The sequence below is a fragment of the Ambystoma mexicanum genome, chromosome 3p (assembly GCF_040938575.1).
Source record: "Ambystoma mexicanum isolate Mex_15411 chromosome 3p, UKY_AmexF1_1, whole genome shotgun sequence".
Classification (NCBI taxonomy): Eukaryota; Metazoa; Chordata; class Amphibia; order Caudata; family Ambystomatidae; genus Ambystoma; species Ambystoma mexicanum.
The window spans coordinates 643,247,617-643,270,414 of NC_090925.1; the positions used below are offsets into that span (position 1 = coordinate 643,247,617).

A 22,798-nucleotide genomic window follows, 5' to 3' on the forward strand; every position below is an offset into this window, starting at 1 on the left:
TCTTCATTGTCAGGCTCTGTCTGGCCTCTACTTTCTGGTGAGCTTCAAACTATTCCTGGGCCTTCAGAACTCAGAGAACCAACCTATGTTTGTGTCTGGTATCTCCGCAGCCTGTGCAGACTCATGAGGAACTCATCCTGAATCAACCCTCCTTCAACCAACACAATTAAGCTTCGGTTGGATCTACTTATGGTGGAAGTTTGGAGTCCTGAATGTCCGACAAAAACTGGTGCAATTAGAAACCCTGCCAGCATCAAACATAATAGTTCTGTGTGTTTTTGCCAACTGTTCAACAGCAGCCGCATTGTGGACCACCTGGAAAAAAAACCTCCTAAACACCTATATTTTTATGCTGGTATTATTAATAAATGATGCTTCCCTTAATGATGCATTTGTTCACTTGTTCAGGGAGAGCCCTGGACTCCAGATACTGCACCTCTTACAGCCTGATGAAACCCCTCAGCTCCTTTCACCACCTTCCGCAACTTGATGCCCCATCCCCCTGTATTATGTTGTCCCTCTTCCGCCTTACCTCCAACATCCCTCTCCCCTCCCCACAACTGCCAAAACATGTCACTCTTCATACCAGACTCCTTCCACCCATCTAAAACATGATGCCCAGCCTGTATGCACCCACCCGTGTACAGCCATCTATGCCAGTCTGATCGATCTGCATGCGCCGGTACGCGGCCTTCACCATCAGCATCCTTCCTGCTGTGCAGCGTATCCTGCAGGACCATTGTTCTGGTCAGCCTTAGACAAGATGCCTACTAACCTTACCCAAGGAAAACACTGGAACAGGACTTTATTTGCCACATTGTGCCTCATGGATGTGTGCACATGGCTCCGACACGTGACTCCTACCTCCTGTGGTATGTGGAATTTATCCACCACCTCTAGCTCATAGTACATCTGGATGGCACACTTTACTAGGTGAAGCTCAGTCTCTGGCAGGTCACTGAAGTGGAACTCGTAGATCTGAGCCGCATGGGGATCCGGGAGTTCTTCTTGCTGCGAACGAAAAGGGATGTGTAAATCATCATGAACAGCAGACATCTTAGTGCAGGCAAAAGAGGATTAGTGGAAATTGGGGATTTTATGAGAGCCATCAGACAAAGTGTGGTGTGGTAGAGAATTAATGATGTGGGGGTGAGGTGGACCAGATGGTAGGCTGGACACCTGGGCATGAATCAGCTGTGCTTGAAATGCACTGACAATTTCTAATACACCCAGAAAAGGGTTTGGTGCCCACCAAGACAAGTCACACATTTTCTTTGTGAGTGAATTTTCAAACTCAATACAGAAAAGTGGAGTCACCACAAGCCTTCTGCTTCTCTATAATTGTTTTTTTATAATGTTCTTAATACCGGAAACCAGTTTTTAAGTGCGAGACCTGTATTCAAACCTGTGTTGATATGCATTGTCTTGCTTCCAAGACAAACGCATTGCCCCTGAGCTATCCTTCTACCATCGCTGGCATGCAGGGAGGCTTACACTGACTACTAAGGACCATACATTGATCCTGACGTTGAGTGGTATGGTTCCTCCTGCTTCCCCCAACCCACTCGCTGAACAGCGAACCACCATGGCTCAAGTGCAAGACTTCAGCCTTCCCCACCAAGATCCCCAGCACTTCTAGAATCTGAGTAGCCTTAAGAGTAGTACCTCCCTATATGGAACCTGATCGTTTTTCCTGGCAGGCTTGGGCTTCTGTAAGACTTAAAGCCCTGAGGCAGAATCGGTCTCTTATCATGACTGGCACATGGTTTGCTGTGCTCCACCCCGTCGTTCCACCCAGTTCAGGCATTAGTCCTGAATCGTCTGATGCCTCCTTTGGCCAGTCTGGCCCTGTGGATAAGAGCTCTTCCCTTATTTTGCGCACTGTCCTAAGCATGGCAAGCACTTGACAGCCCATCCTTTGCCCCAGTTTCCATAAGCAGACCCACGTTTGAGGTCTACCTGGGCAGCACAAAGAAGCACAATGCCTATGTTATGTAAATCCAGCCACATTTTCTCACGCTGTGATAGGCCACAGACATTGGCATCACTCTGGTAACTCAATATGTACAGCTTTAATGTTCCATCAGGTAGCTGCCACTAACTCGACCAAATCCAAGATGGGCTCAATAACGTGTAGCCGAGGTGAAGGAGCATGCAAAGGGCCTCATTACAACTCAGGCGTTAAGGGTTAACGCCACCGTTAACCCTTAACGCCTGATTCTGATTTTAACGCCTGCTTTTAGCAGGCGTTAAAATCCATGGCGCTAACCTGCCATGGTGCTAATTACGCCGCCGTAATTTACGGCGGCGTAATTAGCGCCTTCCCCACTCCCATTATGCCCTATGGGGCAAAAATGGGAATGGGGAAGGGAAAATGGGAAATGGGGATTTACCGCCCCACTCACCTTGGAATGGGGCGGTAAATCCGCCATCCACCATGGTGTAAACAGAGTTTAGACCATGGTGGTAAAGTTGGTGCACTTAGCACCAAGGTTGTAATGAGGCCCAAAGTGTCATTCACTGAGGTGCTAAACTCACCAGTATTTCATACAGCTCTTCCTCCTCACAGTCTTCCGGCTCCCTCCCGTACACTTCCCTGGTTTTCTGATGGAAAGAAAACAAAGAAAGCATTGTCACTTAAATATATGTGAATCTATAAGATGCCGCCGTAAAGCCACTCATCAACAGGGCTCTTGGGTGTATGATGTCACTGATGTGCACAGAGGAACAGATGCTCTAGGAGGTTGTAGATCATTTCTTGTGGGTTTGACATAGCTTGGGGCCACCACAATAAGGGGCTTTCTGCCACTGGGCCTCGCCTATAAATTAGAGTTGCTAATCTTATCTGAAGTTGTACACCCACTCTTGCAGCCATTTATCATTCATGCCATCTTCAAGGCCAAATTTCATCCACGTACATGAGATTTGCTCTGGTGTAGAGAAACCAAAACTAAACTGGAGACATAACCCAAATAGAAACCAGAAAGAAAAATAGCACTTCTCTTGCTTTCATTTTATTTATTGCATACATGTTCTTTTTAATGGGAATTCTTTTTTGTACATTATGGGCAAGCCTTTCTGAAATTACTATATGGTATTGCTTGATTGATCACATATAACACGTTCACCCACAGAGGTTTCTAAGATTTCCGAACAAATGGCACATAACAATGGTCGTACATGTTCAATAAACTCAGGTGTAGTTAGGGGAAGACGTTCTTTTTTTAAGGAAGCAGCACTTGCTTTTTCAGTATTATTTTCAATATGTTGCTGCCGTAACAGGGAAAAGGGAAGCACAGAGAGCTTCTCAAGGCTTGGGGGCAATGAGTGATGTAATGAAGGCATGGTGTCAAATGACAAGACAGATACAAGTGATCACAGTTCAAGGGTGTTTATTGAATTTCAATTGGGTTTGAAAAAAGCCTATCTAATCCTAAATCTAAAGATGGGAGCAAGCTACGACCATCGAATAATAATAACGTAGTCGTAGTTGAGTCTTTCCAAATATATGGGCCTATACTACTAAATCTATTGCTAATCCTTACTTCTAAATGCAAATAGAGTGGGAAACAATGTTATGCAAAAAGAAAAATGTTCAAGAAAGGATGTCAGTATATTCAAGCCCTTGGTTTCCTTTCCCCACGTTTTCAGAATGGGACAAGGTGGTACACTCGAGCTTAGCACACTTTCTGGCTTCTCCAGCACGAGAATGCAGTTCAAAACCTCAACATCAGGACCTTCAGTGCCAAATTCTCTTTGCCATTCAAGGTCTCTTATTTCAGAGGGCCTGATGGAAAATGACAAATAATAAAGTTCCTTTCTTCTGAGGATTTCTCATGTACAACTTCTTGGTGATTTTTGATTCAACCCGGTCACCCTCCACCGGGCTCAGACCCACTTTAACACCAAGCTTTCAATTGATCTCCCTCTGCCGGGCCAGCACCAACTTCATCTACTTTTTCAAGCTTTCTTTACTTCAGAAATCGAAGACTTTCGATTGTGCACAGGATTTTGCTCAACCCGTCGCAGGACCATTTTGTTTCACAATTACTTGCTCTCTTCTTGATATGATCTTTTTCTTGCTTTCACTTTGCCATTTATCAGCTGGATACCTTACAGAGACTTTCGACTGGGCACCCACCCAGTGCCAGACCACTCTGTCAAAGGTATTGTATCTTGCTTCAAAAGTTCAATTACTCTTCAGCAGTTCAACTTTACTTGTGTCCTTTATCACATGTGTTTTAACAATGTTCGTTCCAGCGCTCGCCATACAATGTTGCTACTTGCAACTTTGGCTTCAACACAGACCGGTCTTGTATCGGTCTCCCCAACTCACCGGCTGTGTTGATTTCACTGATGCTGTTTTGTTCTTGGAGCCAAGGACAGTACCACGGCGGCTGTTGTTTCTCTCCACCTTGATTATTGACACAGGAGGGCCCCGGGTACCTCCGATACAGAATTCAGGATTCTTCAGCCCTTTTTCCTGGTGTTACGCTTTCTGTTCTCAAGGTTTCAGGAAAGTAACTGTTCCTTGCCGAAAAGGTCAAGGGTGCTGCCATCCTTGTGATTCCCTTCTGTTTTACTGTCTTTCTTCTCTCGTTAAACTGCCATCTCAGAACTACTGTTTCCTTTTGTGTCTTGCCTCGCTCAGAGTGTGCTCTCATGCTCTGCCTTTTATCCGTGTGTGGAAGCTTAATGGAAATCAGGTGTGTTTGATGGTCAGTAATTGACTGATCTCATTTGACCATTGTATTGGAACACGTCAATATCCTACTTGGTAGGGTGGGGTAATGGTGTTATAGGGAAGGGGATACTGCCTCTCTCCTTCCGGTGTCCCACTTCCCGAAGACCCCTCACCCAGGCGATCTGTCTGCACTGTTCCACCCCAGGAACTGGATCCAAAAGTGATGGCCCTGTCCTGGCCACCTGGATGACAGAAACCCCTGGGGACTAGTGGCTGAGGCACCCTCTTGTTTCTCACAATGACAAGGGATTGAAACGAGAGGTAACCCATGGAAATGGTCACTCAGATAGGGTTTGGCCTCCAGATGCCCCTCCGTGAAGTGGCCTACAAGACCCACACAGGTCTAGACCCATCACACTCCTCATATCAGCGGTTAACCAGACCCGAAGCGCTGTAGTCTATCAGCTCTGGGGCTCTCCCCTTGACATACTCTATAGTGTTTCCACCAAACCCATAGAAAACAGACTGGCACTCAGGGCCCGGGTACTTCTGACCTGCACCCGTCAACACTACAGGTTATGCATCTGTTTCTCCCTCTATCCCACTAACAACTCCAATCCCTCTTTTCTTACGGAGCTGCATGCAGAGAGGCCAACAAACACAGCAGAAGATCACTATGCAAGACCACTTTCCATTACGTGTACATGTCTGGGGTTCTAGGTGCGCCCGTGCAAAGAGAAAAATGCAAAGCAGTTTTGTCTGGACTGCATGCTACTAGGGGTAGTGTCAAGATGTGCACAATCATACTAACGTTCTACAATGCAAATAAAAAGAAAATAAACATTGACATTTTCTTGTCATTTATTATTTATACAGTGCTTTCGTGAAAACACTTTACATAGACAATATTTATATACAGTTATCACCCAACCATAATTTGTACTCATTTAACACCCTAGAAAAGATGAAAGGCTGAGTTGGCCATACCAGGGTTCGAACCTGGGACCTGCTGGTCACACATAGATTTCAGCATTGAGCGGTAAACCCACAGAGCTTCCTTGTCGACGATAAGCTGACACTATGCCCATTCACAAATTCACAACATTATAACTTTTATTTATTACAATTTTCTATAAATTATCCCAATAAACCTCATAACATGTAGCTCGAGGTTTAGTACTTTAATTTACAAAACAAACCAATGCGTTGTGGCTAGTTATTTAATGTTATTTGTGAATGTTATTTTTTATAAAGACAAGCTAAATTACCTTTCAGACAACGGTTTTCGAAGCTAAAAAACGAAAATTTTAAATCACCTAATTGGTTCCAGCTAGCAGAGATTTTCCGTCTGGCCATGGTATTGGCATGCATGTGTATTCCTGAGACAAAAGTAGTCAAAAAGGGCCAATCTTACGCATCATTTCTGTACCACAATTTTCTTTCTCATACAAGTAGCTCTGGGCACCTATAAGCGCTTAAACTAATGATGCAATGGAATTCTGTATAGAAAATACACGAGGGATTTAGAAGCACTGCGTCAAGCATAGCCATCCATTACTTTTTGGTGTTTTGGTGGGTCCCCCTAAATAGTAGAGTTCTGCCCAGAAGCTGAACCCAAGCTCATGCATAGACTCCAGTGGCAGATCACTGCTGAGGCACCAGATAGCACAAACACTTCTGTGCTTGCTACCATTTCCACCCAGAGGGGATATGACCAAGCTTCAAGGTGGGGGCAAGGCTGATTTGCCTATGGCTGGACCCTCAAGTCATGTCACAGGCAAGCTATTTCCCAAAGTGTTGGAGTGGGTAAGAAGTATTCTCTCAAAACTTTCCCTTCATTGCCTTTCACTTATTTTCGTTGGTACAACATAAATCCAGCTCAGATCAAGTCGAAAGTTGGCTGGTATGAAGAGGAGACAACGAAGGTAGAGTGGGGCTAGAGGATGAAAAGACCTAAAAACAAGATACCAACAGCGACATTGGAACTGACAGAGAATAGGAAGCTAGCAAGGTTTCGGATCTATGTGATCACTGCCTGACCCGAAATTTCGACGAAGAAAAAATGTCCAATATGAAAATTGCACCATTCAGTGATCACATGGATCACTTTTACCTGCATCTCCCTTACCCCCTTTATCCCTACTTACCTTACTTACTTTCACAGCACACTTCTTTACCATGCCACGACTCTCCCCTCCCCCTGCAACGCCAGTTTCCTATTCCCAACATGGGTTGGAACGAACGCTGCAGGGTCTTTTCTTTTTTTTGGGCAATTTATTGTCCCCCGCCATCCATGTAATGGAAGCGGGGGACACCACTGCAAACCCCGAATTCGATTTGACCAAACATGGGGCGCGGGAGATACCGACTGTGCAGGACTTTCCCTGGACTTGCATGGATTTCACGTCAGCCCGGCACATCTGCGTGCGGCCGAGTGCCTTTCCGGAGACACTACAGAGGGAGTGGCCGTGGATTGTGGAGAGGGCTGGGAAGGGGGTGGAACCCAGCAAATGGGAAAGAACTTGCAAAAATGTGGGCGTTACAAGGGATGACCCGCAGGCAGTCCATCGCATGCCCACATTGACACGGAATGACGCGTATTCATGGACCCAACCGTGCAACCTCTTGGCAAGGAAAAGGCCACGCAAATCCATAATACTCTCCAGCACCCGAAGTCTGGCATATAGGCCCTTGCACATGGGATATGCAGCGTGAAGGTAAGATTGCAAGTCGGATTTTGGGGTGCGTGGATGCAATCAGAGTTCCGATCGGATTAAGGGGTCCGTGTAAGCAGCGTTTCGGGGTGCAGGAGCATTTTGTGAGGATACACACACATATTTACAGGCAAATGTCGACTTTTATGTTTAGTGTTCTGCATGTTGATGGGGCACTGTGCGTGGTTCCGTGGGACCCCATCCACAACCCGCCAGTGGGCTGGCTTGGTTGTGGGGGTTCGCAGGTAGTCTTGTCAGGGTGCATTGATTTCGCATCAGAGGTCTGTGCAAAGATCCCTCTCCATGGCTGGTATAGCGTTACATGTGGGCGTGTCATGGGAGTTCCTTTCGAAGCCGGCACATTCGGTAGTTCTGTGCAGATATTTCCATGAATATGCAGAGCAAGCAGGTTTTCTTGCAAGCGGACGGGCCGCGAATAGTCGTTTTCGGCACGCAGTATTTGCGGGATCAATGCGCCATTTTCCATGAATCAAGCCCATTATCTTCAGGGTTGGCCCACCCTGCCCTGGAAACTGCAGCGCTGGTGCTCCAGTCAAGAAGCAATTAAAAACCATTAAAAAATAACTTACCGTGGATCTGCCGACACAGCCTGCTTCAATGACTGGGTGTTCAGTGTAGATTACAGTAACATAATCAGCATGCAAACAGACTCCCTCTCACTGAAGAAAGTCACAGTAACTAGTGGAAGTTTTATTTTCTTAAATGTATTCAAGCCTTTAGCATGGGCACTGTAGCTTTGCAGGTGATAAATGCGGGATAGGTGCTACGGGTGTGCATGCTGGGTAAGTGAGTCATAGGGCGAGGAGTATGCAGCACCCAGGGAGCTCTGAGTCTGGGGTTGTATGAGTGAATACAGCCCATGTTCCAAGCTTTCTGATTGGCTAGCGCCACCTCCAAGGTGCTAATGGTCAATATTATCTGGATTGCTGTTGCCATGCCTAACGGATGCAGCATCGATTAATGAGAATCGGGGCACAAAGAAAGGACTATCTTGTGTGTCGCAGAGCACTTCACTTTACTGGCTGCATGGACCATGCTGGGATGATTCGGCCAATAGGAGGGTAACTCAGTAAAGCTTCTAAGGCTTTTATGAATGCCCAACACCATTACAGCATTCTCCCTCATTAAGGACTACAGATTGTCCATGAAGCAAACTGACAAGCTGGATTTCTTATTTTGGTGTCCCACAGAGTGTGTGCATGTAAGGAGATACACCCTGTGTTGGTACTGCCAGGGACGGCATCCGGGCCTTTCAACTTTTTTAACTGAAGTGTGCCTCGGGGGCTTTAGGGTGCCGAGGGGCTGCCCCATGTTGGCAGTCTCATAGCACTGAAACATAGCTATGGAATTCCCGACATTAAGGGGCTGATTCATGGAATTTGTGTGCCGAAAAACAGGGATTTGTGCGCCATTCTGCCTGCAAATCCCCATTTGTTAAACAGGGCTTTCAGCCCCTTAACGCGCAGGGAACGCATGTTACTCGCTGCCTTTCCTGACGTCCTCAGAGAGTCCCCTACCTCCCAGAGAATATAGCAACGTTTTGATCACCGTGTTGCCTTTTTACTCGGGATTCCCTGTCATTAATCAATGCTGTATAGCTGCGATTGGTAGCTTTTCAGTGGACATTTGGTATTTCAGCTCCTTGCTGGCGGCCTGTCCCGTGATAATCTGCCGTGATTGGCCACCTCGTTGCTTTCTTTTGACAGACTGTTTCTTGCACCTTTTCATTAAGCTTGGCAGATTGCACTTACAATGAATTCCTGTGGAATATGCCTGCTTTTAACAGCTGCTAAAGGCAGGCAGATTCCACAGGAATCCATTGTTTTAATGCCTGCATGAAAATCTCATCGTTAAACTGTGTGGAGCTCATTTTGAGATCTTCATAACGGAAATAAAATGCATAAAAGCCTTCCGTAAAGCTTCTACACATTTACATTTATTTGTAAGAATGCAGAGGATCCTAACTTATGATTCGGCCACCCCCTTCCTCTTTGCTATACAAATACTACAGCATTTGTGTCAGCATACATTTTCATGCCTGTGAAAATGTGGATTCCTATGGAGACCACCGGCTTTTGACATCACCAAAAACCATGAGGAATCCATAGGAATCAATTGCACACGCTGCCTGCCATGCGTACATGCCAGCCAACGTTTACGTCATTTGAACGGCAGAGTGCAAAAAAGGTGTGTACAAGCGTGTATGCCACCTTTTTAGATTACCCTTTTGCACCCCGCCATGCAAGTGATGAACTTGGGCAGGGACCTGTCTACGCTTAAGTGTAAACATAACATGTCCCTGTGCCAAATTACGGGGAACTTGAAAATGCGCACCTGTGTCTTTTGAAGTCGCACGAGGAATGCATGGCGGGAATATTAATTTAGTTCTGTGATCCATTGTTGCCTCCAAATGGCTCTGAAAGGCCCCAGGGTGCAAAAGTAAGCAGTAATTGGCTAACACCTTGCTTGTACACCTCACATTTTCAGTCTAGTGCTTAGACAATGAGCCCCTATGTTTAAAGACGACCCTAGAACATGAGCATATTCTGTATGGCGAACAGAGGTCATGCGTACGTCAGTAGCATCCTTTGTGTCATGATCTGCTCACCTGGGCAACCTCTGCTCTTGGAATTCCCTGTCTGTGTTTGGCATTTTGGGCGAATACTCCACTTGCTGGGAGATCTACTCCCAGTGGCAGTTTTGTGTCATGATCTGCTCACATTTCTTAGGGAAATCCATGTTGCTGGTTCCACTTCCCTGTGTGTTGCATTATTTGTGTATCATCCATGCACTTACCGACTTTCTGTGGTTAGAAACCTTTGTCTTATGATCTACTCACCTGCTTTTTGGGTGTGGTCACCTATTGCTAGGATCTACACCTCTTCCCACACCCTGTGTGGCCTACCCTGGCCAATTATCAGCATCACCCCTGTGCTTTTTTGCCGTTTTTTGCACCTGGACTCCCGACAGCTTGCTTTCATGGCAGACGATTTTGCCTTTCCTGTGTCATTCTTGCATTAGGTGCAAACGAATTTGCTTGTGTCCACTAACTTGCTTCTGGCAGTATCTTGCTGATTTTGTTTGTCATTCTATATATGAGGATGACAATAGGATTGTGTTAACGACACGCTGGTGGTATGCCGCCAATGACCTCTGCCTTAATGCCAGTAAGACTGAGATTCTCCTGATCGGCATACCCGCCCCCTCCTTTCCTGCTGCTCTCTGGCCGGCCTCTCTTGTTCCTCTTCCCACTCCCACCTGCAAAGCCAAAAACCTTGGGGTCATCTTCGACTCCACACTCTCATTCTCTCTTCACATCTCTGACATCTCCAAGAAGTCACACTACCAGCTGCACCTACTCAGAGGTATTCTGCCTTTCCTCTCCTTCCCCCAGAAGCTCGCTGTCTTCAGAGCTCTCATTCTCTCTAGGCTGGACTATTGCAACAGCCTCTTTCTAAAACTGCCTGCCTTTACTCTCGGCCCTCTGCAACTCATCCAGAACAGGACTGCAAGACTTGTCCTTGGCCTCAAGCCCAGGGATCGTATCTCTCCAGGACTGAAATCTCTGCATTGGCTCCCAGTGGCTGCAAGGATTAAGATCAAACCCCTCTGCATCATCCACAAGGCCTTCTGGAGCCTGGGTCCTCAATACCTCCAACTCGCTCTTCCTAAATATCTTCCTTCTCGAGCTCTTCGCTCATCCGCCTCCAACTCCCTCATGGTCAGTCCCTTCTCCAAGCTTCGAGTTGGTGGTAGATCTCTCTCCTCGGGTGGCACCTCCCTCTGGAACAGCCTCCCTTAAACTTGAGGAGAACCATCTCCGGTTCCGGAAAGACCTCAAAACCTTTGCTTCTGCCTTCTCTCCTCCTCTCCTCTGCTGACCTCCTGGCTGAAACCAGTATTTTACTGGCTACCTGGACACCCTTCTGATCCCTGGCTCAGGTCCCTCTACTACCAGCGTCACACACCTGCACTGCCCAACAGGCAACCCCCGCACTCGGGGACTGTTTCTGTATCCCTACAGTCCCCCCACCAGACCTCAATAGCTGGTGTCCGCTCTAATCCTTGCACTTGCCACTTGCTGGCCGCTACTTATTTTATTTATTATCATCTACTCCCATGTACTGCACTTTCCTTTCTCCCCTTCCCATGGACTTGCGCGATCTGAATGGCACTTGGCCTAGTAGGATCGTTGTTTTGTCCCCTTGTTCCCCTCCGTTGTCTCGTCACGCCTTGAAAGACTTGTCTATAGGCGCGTTATAAATGCATATCATATCATATCATATCATATAATATCCATAGGGTTAATCTTCTATGTACTTCTGATGATTGGTTTGCCCATCTTCAGAGGGATTTTGTTGTACCTCCCCACTGCAGACCATGCCACAGTGTGTCTCCTTGTGTGGAAAGGATTTCTTATAGAGCAGATGTGGGCCAATAGGCTTTGTCTGAGTCTGTTTTTCCCTTTCCAATGTGTACTGTTAATGGCAAACTTTTTTTAGCATGGAGACAGCTCATTAGTACCCAGCCCGTGCTGCGCACCGGGAATACAACGTGTGGATTGGCTCTTTTCCGAGCCATACCACACGGTATTCCCGTGTACGCCGTGCGTGCCGGGTACTCTGTTCCCGGCGAGGGGTGTGGCAGCCCCTTAGCCAATGAGGAGGCTAGAAACGGGGCAATCCCCGCTCCGAGCCTCCCCATGGCTGGAGGCTGCCTTCGTTCTCCGCCGGGGACTCAGGTACGTTTTTTTTCCTCTACCCCCTCCCCTGCAAACTATCCCCTCCCCACCCTCCCAACCCCACTTAACTTCTTTTTTTTTCTTTTCTTGGAGCGAACACACTGGAAACACTTCTGTTCCCAGCACGTCCGCTCCCGATGGCCGCCATGGAAAGGGAAAATGGACTACGTTTTCCCTTTCCCGGCGGCCATTTTCGTTCAACATTTTTTTGTTTTTTTTCTGTTTCGAAACGCGGCAGCATTTCAAAACAGAAATAAAATGCCATTAGTACCCCGGTCTAACGGGCCGGGGTACTAATGGCTATAAGACCCTCGGCGGCAGGCCAATACCGCCCACGGTAATGCCCCCGGAGCTTCGTTAAGGCCCTCGCTATGCTCGGGTCTGTAACTTCGGCCCCGGGGGCATTACCTGGGGCGGTATTAGCCCGCCGCCTCGGGTTTTATTGCCACAGTAATGGTTCATTCATGTATGGGAAAATGGCTGGGTGATGATGATACAAGACATGATAGTATGAGGTCATGTGGAACGCTGTGAGTCTAGAACTAGAGTGAATGTTCTGAGTGAGTCAGTTAGACCTAAGGGCTGATGAGTGGATGTGCCACTGGATGTGTCCGCTCTGGCCGTGGGAGAGGAAGAGGAGGACCAGCGGGGACACCGACCCTATGAGATATATGTAAATAGCGACCTACCTCCCTGTGTCCGTTTGATCGGGTTTGTTCACTACTGATTGACCGTTATGAGTTTTGGTATCTCACGGTATGTCAACATACAGCTTCCTTACAAACAATTTTCTGTTTTTATATACATGCTTTTTTGATAGAAAAAACTGATTATCTCTGTTTTTTTATAATAATATAACAATTTGTTTTTACTTGTGTTTAAAAGTATTGAATTAACTATTTTTGTAAGAAAATTGTTTGTACGGAAGCTGTATGTTGACATACCGTGAGATACCAAAACTCATAACAGTCAATCAGTAGTGACCAAACCCGATCAAACGGACAAAGGGAGGGGTAATCAGTCTTTGCACTTTTACATATACCTTGTATCCTTCCCTCAATTAGACTGATCCCTCGAGACAGGTGAGCGTGGGCACCAGAAGGGAGGTTGGAATGTAAGTAACATGCAGATTATGCTTTCATCCTATCAGCCAACAGGCTCTGTGGAATGCTAGACAATACTGGTGCATATCACCGGGAAGCGCCCTGAATCCTTTGGGAGTGTGGCGCTCTACCAAGATTAGCAAACAATTATCATAAAGGATCCTGATTGTCTGGCAGGATCCGAGCAATCTTTCCAGGTTGGTAATTTGGAGATAATGGCCAGGAGGCAGCTGCTGACGATTGGCCTGTAGTTGTTGAGTTAGACAAAAAGACAAGGCAGCTGGAAATGGAAGTAATATGGGGCAGGGAAAGGAAAATGTGGTATTTTTGATGAAAGACTGAAATAAAGTTGATAGGAAAAAGCAGAAGTAGGGAAGAAAAGATCTGGGAATCAAAGGGAATATTTATTGAAAGGAGAGGGATTATGGAATGAGCAGCGAGTAGTGGAAAAGCCACAGCAAGCGGGACCCCTTGCCTTTCTCCAGCTGGTCAACTGAGGGGCCAAGGGTGAGAACAACCAGTTGGCTCCTATGAATGGCCATTAGGGAAGTGGCAGGGACCACCCCTGTTTGCCCCAAGGGCTAGTAGCCTCTGTGTCTGCTTACATGCCCGCAATCACAAACTACTAGCCAGAACACACGGCAAGGTCACACGATCTTCTGAGATAGTGCAGATATTTACACAACTAACCTGCGGACAGCATTGGGCACAGACCCAGCATTCACATAGGAGGACCAGCAAAGCGCCATACCAGTATGATCTGCAGCTCGTCGTTGGAGCACTTTATGTGGTAGTTCACCATATCCTGGTAGATGTCCTTCCGGTTCTCCAACTTGTTCATCTTGTCATAGGTGTCTGTGTTCAGGACCGACCAGCCCAGGAACTGCGTCAGTGACTACGGATCAACAAGAGGAGACATTAACCTCCAGAGCTCTCCACACCCTCGCATCAAGTGATCAGACCCACACTCATGTCGTCCCTCCCAGACGCAGCCGAGTGAAGTAGACATGCTGTTGCACTTGCGCCCTGGCATAAACCGCAACCAAGGTTGAAAGCCCCCTCAAACCTCCATCCACTTTCACTCTCTTTTCACTAGCTATCATTACACAGAGAGACACTGATGAGCATTAGCTCCTAGAGTAAAGTCCTCACTAAATTATGGGAGGGGAAATTGAGGTTTGTTTCATGTCTCCAGGTTTCACTCAGGCCATTCATCTGCCAAACATTATCCGCTGAAATCATCTTCACCTATTTTAATGTTTTGGCATCAAGACCATGCAGCTTTTGCAGGACCTCATGGTTTCAATAAGTGCAACTGTGAGCCTTCATCTATGGACCTCAAACTTGGGAGGTGAACAATAATCTTATGGTATTTATTTCTATTTATTATTTATTTTTATGTATTTATAAAATTAAAATAAAAAAATGAATAAATAAATAATCGTATAATTGTGCCCTGTGGAATATGTATTAATTCACCCTACTGATTGCCCAATCAGAAGCACTAGCGAAAACGGCAAACTCCTCCAATGAATCAATAAGTAGTCTCACCTCCTTCCTAGAGAACAGAATTTCACGTGTCCATTGGGGAGACACATTTTCAACTGAACATAACATCTCGTGTGGAGTTCCTCAGGCAGCCAGCCTATCACTGCTGCTCTTTAATATCTGCATACGCCTCCTGTGTGAATTACTGGAACAACTTCAAGTATTTTTCGCTAACTATGCTGACAACACCCAGCTAGTTATAGAATAGAGCGGTGATTACGCTAAAGACAGTATTACATTGAATACCCTCTACAAGAATATAGAAGAGCGGATGAACAATAGTTGGATGTGCCTTAACAGCAACAAGACCGAGTTAATGGTATTTGGATCCATTCAGGCTCGCGCTAAACTGACATCTGACTACCAGGCATTCCAAATCCAGGAATTCTGCATTGATGTAGTTGGTAAAGTCAAAACACTTGGCATGATCCTGGAAGCTACACTCAACGCAGAAGCTCAGGCCATGTATGTCAGCAAAAACTGCAACTACTATATCAGACTCCTCAAAGCAATTAGGCCCCTTCTCAATGAAAAAAAATTGCGCCACTATTGCCAGAGCCACCATTTTATCGCGCTTGGACTATGGTAACGCACTCCTTGCTGGTGCCAGCAAACAAAGCTTACACAACTACCAACTGATTCAAAATCAGGCGATAAGAGTTATCAAACAAAAACCAAGGAGAGATCCTATCAGCGAAGCCAGACGAGACCTATATTGGTTGAAAATGGAAGACCGCGTATAATTCAAGTCCTTGTGTCTAACCCATAAATGCCTTTATGGAAAACCCCTGCCTACCTCAAGACCAAACTAACACCTTACAACCCTACCAGAACATTAAGATCTGAAGCCAAGGGACTGATAACAACTCCTAAATTCAAAAAAGAACTAGGTCTAGGAAGAGCATTCCACACACGTGTGGCAGCTTTCTGGAACAAACTACCGACAAGCCTCAGACTAGAATCTAACCTATATTCTTTCCGTACAAAACGCAAAACCATACTTTTTGAGTAATCCTAGATAAGACCCTATGTCCTTTGATGGCCTAATCCTGATGTGTAATGAAGTGTCTGTCATTGTCTGTCCTTCACTGTCTGTCCGTGTCTCCACGTATGCGCCCCGATGCTTGCGAGCAGTTCGGCGCAATACAAATAACCAAATAAAAAAAATAATAATAATAAATAATGCTTGGAATGAGGCTACTATCTGATGACAGCCCCATGTAGAATGCACATCACTTCCTTGGCACTGCATTTGCCAGTGTCGAGGAAGTGACATACACTTACATACATTTGGGGATAAATGCACTTTGCTTTCCTGCATAATTCCTATTCCACATAAAGGCATAAGGCTATATTAGTATCTGCACAAATTAGAGCTGGTGACAAGGGTGAAGGGCAATTCGTACCCGGGGAAGGGCCATTAGCCAATCAAGTGGCTGTAGCAGCCGGCGAGAATATACATTCTCTGTCTGCTGTTCCAGCCACCCGAGTCCCTTCCCTGGGTAGCGCAATTTATTTTATTTTTGTATGTGGGGAGGCAACAGGGACGCTCTTCCTGTTGCCTCGCCACCGGCCCCCACCCACAAAACCAACCCTACCCCTTCTCCACTCCCCCCTCCCAATTTAGCTGCGGTTGAGCTCTGGTCCCCACGCTCCTTCTGATCCCAGCCGCCATAGAAACATAGTCCCTTTTCCCTATGGCGCAGCCACCTTTTTTAATTCCCCCCACCCCTCTGGAGAAGGGCTGCACAAGCAGGGTGAATCTCCAGAGGGGAAAAAGAAACCATTTGCACTGCAGATAAACCCTGGGGTGCAAATGGCTTTCACGCTGTGGTGGGGAGGGGGTGAACACGGCTGGTAATGGAACACGGCCCTTGCCGAGGCCCTCGCTTCAGTCGGCCCTACCATGGCTCGGGCTGGCCGCCCGATACAAGCCATGTACGCCCTCCCAACGGGGCATGAAGGCCATGTTATTTCCTCATAGTGCACCGTGGAATGCTTATTACTCCTAAACAGACAGGCGTGGTGAGTGCAGCAAGCCCCCACTTCTTTCTTCAGCTTGCAATAAACTAAGATAAACAGTTTGTTTATGTCTCATGTACTATTTAGAAATTGTCAGTTCACTTGTGTCCTATAAAATACTTTAATATATTTAGGTGGGCTAACAAGCAGCAGCAGAAGCAGTCAGAAATCAGGTTCTCGGGCCGGTTCTGGTGGGCCGTTGAAGCATTTGCACATCACGTGCCTCAGAGCTGTGGAACGTAGGTCACATGCTCCAGTTAGAACTCCCATTACAAGCATTTTGAGTGGCCAGTCCAGTAGACATAAGTGTCAGCACCTTAGCACGTGTCAAAATGTTTCCCTGTCCGCAGCAGTGATGGGCGTGGCCCCTGCTCCAGAGACACTGGTAAGTCCTCACTGGGCTCCACTGTCAATTCCTTGCTGCCAATGCGTTCCCGCTCTAACCCTCTCAGCATGACAGGCACTTGCAGAACGGCTACTATAACGGTTCACAGAGAGAGGCCAATGCCCTTACATAACTAAAGAGCAGATTATCAGTCTTAAAGGTGGACCATTATATTTCCTAGACATTCCTTCAACCTATCAGAATGCCAAGCGTTTGTGTGCGCGAGAACATTGTTTATGTGCTAGGCTTGTGGTGGTAATTGCAAAATGGGTTATTATTCCATTTATTTTTACACTCTTCCCCACCAGAAGAAAAAGCTGACTGGGCCATGTGTCAGACACCACTGTCTCTCTAGCCACCTGTGCCTCTTCGCATGTGCACCATAACTGATTTGCCTCATTAAGATACCGGTCGCCTCAGGCTGCAAACGTGCTACCACTGGGCTGCTACCATTCATAACTCGCAGTCACTCTCTCTAATAGCAGCCGTTCCCACCAATCAGGAGCCTGGAATGACACAAACCTCCATGATGATCTCGTCCATTTCATCGAAGGGCTTCCCGTCCTTCCTGTTGTAGAAAGTGGCGACGCCAACGATTTCTTCCTTTTTGTTGACGATGGGCAAGGAGAGGACGTTCTTAATTGTCCACCCACTCTCATCCAAGGGTCCTTTCTACGTAAAGAGGGGGAAGGGGTTAATCCGAACAACTCATAACCATGAAACAGTACCACAGAGGAAGTGACCCAGGGGGACTCTTGGAGCTATTTGACTTAGAAATATCACTTTTTATATTCACTGATACTTGCATTGCTGTATAAATACAAAAATAATCGAAGGCGACCAAGAAATTCGAACAGACAGGAGAGTAAGAGAAAGGGAAAAAAATGCCCCACCCTCCCACTGAATGACATCCTGTCCATCCCATTGAGTGACAGCCTGTCCAACGCTAAGAGCAGACTCATGACAAAGAAAATATGTTGGTACACTCCAGCACAGCTCATGCACAAATGGGGCTGGTCATACCAATATCAAACTCTGAGAACAGCCCTTGTCACTATTGTCTAAGCCGTGGCTCTCATTAGGTGCTCATTGAGTAGTCCGCCGTGTCCCGCTTTGGCCATGCCCAGCGTGTGGAGAGTTAGTGAGCAGAAGTAGGTTCAGTAGATGTAGAAGTGGGCCCACCAGTAGTAGTCTCGAAGGAGTGCCATTAGAGCAGTTGTAACACTTGCAGTGCTGGGATTAGTATAATTCGCTGCAGTATAGTCAGCCTTGGCATTATTAGGATTTGTACCAATATTGCTGAAGTCAAAGACAAAGACAGATTAACTACCCCTCTCTGAACAGTCCCTTCTGCACTACAGGTTAAATGTTCTGTATCTACTTTGTCATTGGGTAGATGGACCACCTAAATCAACTTTGGTATTTCTATGTATCACACAGCTTTAATTGCAAAACAATTTTCTTTATTTATTCATCATAAAAACATTATAAAAAAACATATAGACAAATGATCTATGATCATCATTCACCACTTCCATACAACATTTATTCTACATTAATGGGGTAGCTGAATTTGCTTTGCTTCAAACATAACCATTGATTAGTTACAGTTCAAAGGTGATGACTCATATTTTTTTAAGAATCGGCCACATAAATAACCTGTTGTCGATATATAATTTAATTGATGGTTTGAAGAGTTTTTAACATCCTGGTGGTGTCTTTCACATTAATAAGTAGATCCAGATCATTTAACCTGTTGTGCAGAAGGGACTGTTCAGAGAGGGGTAGTCAATCTGTCTTTGTCTTTGACTATATCATAGCTCTCCCCAGTATACAGATTTGACCCCCTGTCAACAAAAATAGGGGCGTACCCAATTCTATATCCCAATATTGCTATTACATAATACTATTCCGATCTGTACCGAAACACTTATATCACCTGCTGTTTAACATATTTTTGTTTGAAATACATATGCTTTAAAAAAACAAATCTCGAAAGATCTAAGTTAAAAGAAAGTACCACACGTTTTTAAGACAAAAAAACACTTTTGGGGAAAGAAGTAAAAAGTGAAGCAAATTGGTAAGGCACACATGAACAACTACCAGATTAGCAGGAAGCAACATGTCAGAATGCTGTGTGGAAAGGAAGAGGGGAACAGCGATTTCCGCCCCATGCAAAAATGTGACTAAAAAGCTATAAAAAAAGATAAAAAGCAACCGAGTACACACAGCAAGAAGGGGACAGAGGGCCGGCAGAGGCATTAAACTTAATCAGATAAGACAGCAATTACATATTAATATATAATCCCAATGAAATCCGAATTTAGATTTTTTGAGTTTCAGTCACAGTAATACAAAGTATACAACAGAACTACAATTTGAAGCATACTTTTTCAATGTAACATTTTCAAACCTAGAAGTTTCAAACTTATGTTTTCAAGCACTGCACTTGTTAGCTTTAGCTACGAATAATACTCTTGCAGATAGTTCTGTTACCGCTAGTATCGGTGCTATTCCTCATATTACTACTGGCATTACTACTATTACTAATGGTACTATTATTACTATCTCTAGTGCGATGAATACCTGAGCAAACAACAAGGACTCTTCTGCTCTGCGCCTGCCTAACATATGCAGACAACCTCAAATATTTTGCTTCTGCCTATACACATCATCTTGATTAATTGACTCGGGAGGATAGCTCAGGGGCAACGTGCTCGCCTTGGAAGCAAGATTACTCGGAGCAGCACAGGTTCAATCCCCAGGTCCGCGCTTAGAAATCTCTGGCTATTAAGCATGTTACAAATAACCAATTACAATTATAACCCTACTGGAATGCACATTGCTCTATTTACCCCTAGTTAAGCAATAACACCTAAGCAGGGGGTGGCATTACCACTTCAGGTAATGCCACGGGGCACATAGTTACCTGAAATGATAATGCCCCGTGCCAAGTTCCTATTGCTATTAGTAAGGCGCCCGTAAGACTGGGGTACTAAGAACAGTTTTTTTTCTGTTCGGACACTCTCTGTCGTTTCGGAACAGAAAAAAAAAGTTTAAAAAATGACCGCCAGGGAAGGGAAAACGTAGTCCCTTCTCCCTTTCCTTGGCGGTCATTCAAAAAATAGGTAAAAATGTAAACAAAGAAATGGCTGCCATGGAAAGTAGGAAGGGACTACGTGTAGTCCCTTCCTCCTTTCCATGACTTCCTGTCGTGGATCGGGAGCAGACACGATGGGGACAGAAGTGTTCCCGCGCGTTCGCTCCCGAAATGGACAGAAAAGAAGATAAGTGGGTTGGGAGGGCGGGGAGGGAATTCTTTGAATGGGGTGAGGTGGGGAGGAACCACTTACCTCGATGCCCGGAGGGGGAAGATGGCAGCCTCCCTCCGCGTGGTGGCTCAGAGCGGGGATTACCCAATTCCGAGCCTCCTCATTGGCTGAGTGGTTGCCACCCTGCGGTCCCCCCTGTCGGGAAGGAACATTGTGGGGAGAGGGATTACTGGTCGGGCAACGCCCCAGCGAGGGCCAATGAGCTTGCTTGTAACAAGCTCATTGTCCTTCGCAGGGTACTAATAAACCAGTAGAAATACATGCATACTTCTGCTAATGCTACTACCGGTAGTAATACTGTTCCATGCACTACTACCTTTATTGATAACACTGGTACTGCTTGTGCTAGTAGTCCAACATACTTACATTTTATTGACACTGTTATTACACGAGGACATTTGAGTCATCCTTGGACATTCTTTGATAACAGTAATCTGTATCAGAAACGTACATGTGTCCAAGGATGAAAGGATTCCGATTAACCATGCATAGAAGTATATTGGGGTGGGAGGAGGCAGGATCACCAATTTGCACGCAGGGAAGGGTGCTCAGCTAATAAGGTGGCTGGACATTGAAGGTGAGAACACCCAGTGTTCCACCTGCATTTTCTCTGCCACTGAGGCCTTTCCCCAGGTGGCACCATATTGATTGTGGTGAGGCAAAATGGAGATTCTTCCTGTTGCAGCCCCATGGCCTCTCCTCCCCCCTCCGAGACATCCCACACCCTTCACTCACCCCTTCCCTCCCTCCCTCCCTCCCTCCCTCCCGACTTACCTGCTGGTCAAGAGTTTTGTGCTCTACCGCTAGCAGCAATCCGCCTGCCCGTGGCCGCTCTGCAATAGAAATAGAGAAGGGTCTAATTCCCTTTTCTATTTTCTATGGTGGTTGCCATTTTGTTTTTTTTATGGGAGACTGGGCTCACACAATAGGCGCAGAGCACATCTTTGTAAAAAAAGAAGAAAAAAAACTATTCACACACTGGACAAACCCCGGGGTGGGAATAGCAATCACCCCAGCTTAGGGGGCACACATGGTCGGTAACAGTCCTGAGCCGTCGCTGTGATGAATCAATTTCAGGGGCACCAGGGGTCCAGGGATGAATATTGGTTTCTAAATCCTCAATCAGCCCCACCCCTCTAGCACACCAGGAGGGTTCAGAACAGACTGGAAACACAAGCACATTATAAACCTCCTTGTCCAATTTTGGTAACGTGGATGGAACGACAGGCATATCTCCGCAAGGTTGTGGATCGTTGGTTAGTTGCAACACAGCGAAAATACAATTATTACCCAATGATAAAAGGGACTGTCCATTCAAGGTTGTATACAAATATCTACTTAAATATTATCACAACAGACAGTTCTAGAAGACTATAAAAATAACAACCTTCCCTCTAAAGGAATGCAGAGGACAGACAGTTTCAAGAAGGAGAAGGGATGTACTCTTGATACTGACAGGAGGGTAGTCAGTAAAGTAATGTCACCACAATAGTTCAAGGATACTTGGTTTCAACAGAAAGGGAGGAATGGGTACTAAAATGTCACTAGGGACCTTTGGAGAAGGACCAGGGGGACAGAACCACAATGTACCTTGTGCTTGTAGACGTCCTTGGTTCTCGACAGGGTCGAGTCAATTTCAGGGCACTTTGCAGTTTGGTGAGTGAGGCTGGACTGACAGCTGTAGGCTGGCCTACACAGTGGCTAGGGGTCAGGAATTGTTGTCTCAGTGCTGGGTGGCAGGTCTGAACCACTGGTCGAGGCGTCTCGGATGACATTAGCAACTGCAGCATGACAACTGTGAGCAGTGCAGTTGGTTGCAGCTCGAGGGGCTCGACTGGCTGGAAAATGTTCTTTAAGGCAGACGTTGGTTAATGCTTGTTGATGCACGCCTCCTAGCTTTTTCACTGGGCTCATGTCATCCTTTAAGGCAGACGGTCCAAAGCTGAGTACAGTGTTGCAGGCAACATCCTTGTCCTTTGTTTGGCTCAGAGACTCTCTGGCACTTCCAACCTAGGAAGCTTGCTTGCAGAGCATAGCAGGGCACCCTGTGTGCTGGCTGGGTACCAGTTCTGGAGCTGCTGGAGGGTCCTCTGGATTCAGTATTTTCCTCTGTTCACTGGGAGATGTTTATGGGAGGGATCTTGCTTCCCTCATTGGAAATCCTGACCTTCCTTCACTGGCGGAAGCTGTAAGGCAAGCTGTACCTTAAGCCAGGGTACACAGGAGTTCTTCTTGTTACTCCTTGCAA

The 22,798-nt window shown here is 46.2% G+C and overlaps 1 protein-coding gene across 2 annotated transcripts in view; it reads right to left on the reverse strand.

The window, feature by feature from the left end:
* Positions 1–22,798, reverse strand: part of PDE6A (phosphodiesterase 6A) — a 552,155-nt gene that overhangs the window by 80,543 nt on the left and 448,814 nt on the right. For both annotated transcript variants that reach the window (XM_069651410.1, XM_069651409.1), the window contains exons 9-12: positions 17,741–17,890; positions 14,015–14,158; positions 2,539–2,604; positions 865–1,011 (exon numbers count right to left, since the gene is read on the reverse strand). In XM_069651410.1, coding sequence (XP_069507511.1) covers positions 865–1,011; positions 2,539–2,604; positions 14,015–14,158; positions 17,741–17,890 — 507 coding nt within the window. The remainder of the gene's footprint in view (positions 1–864; positions 1,012–2,538; positions 2,605–14,014; positions 14,159–17,740; positions 17,891–22,798) is intronic.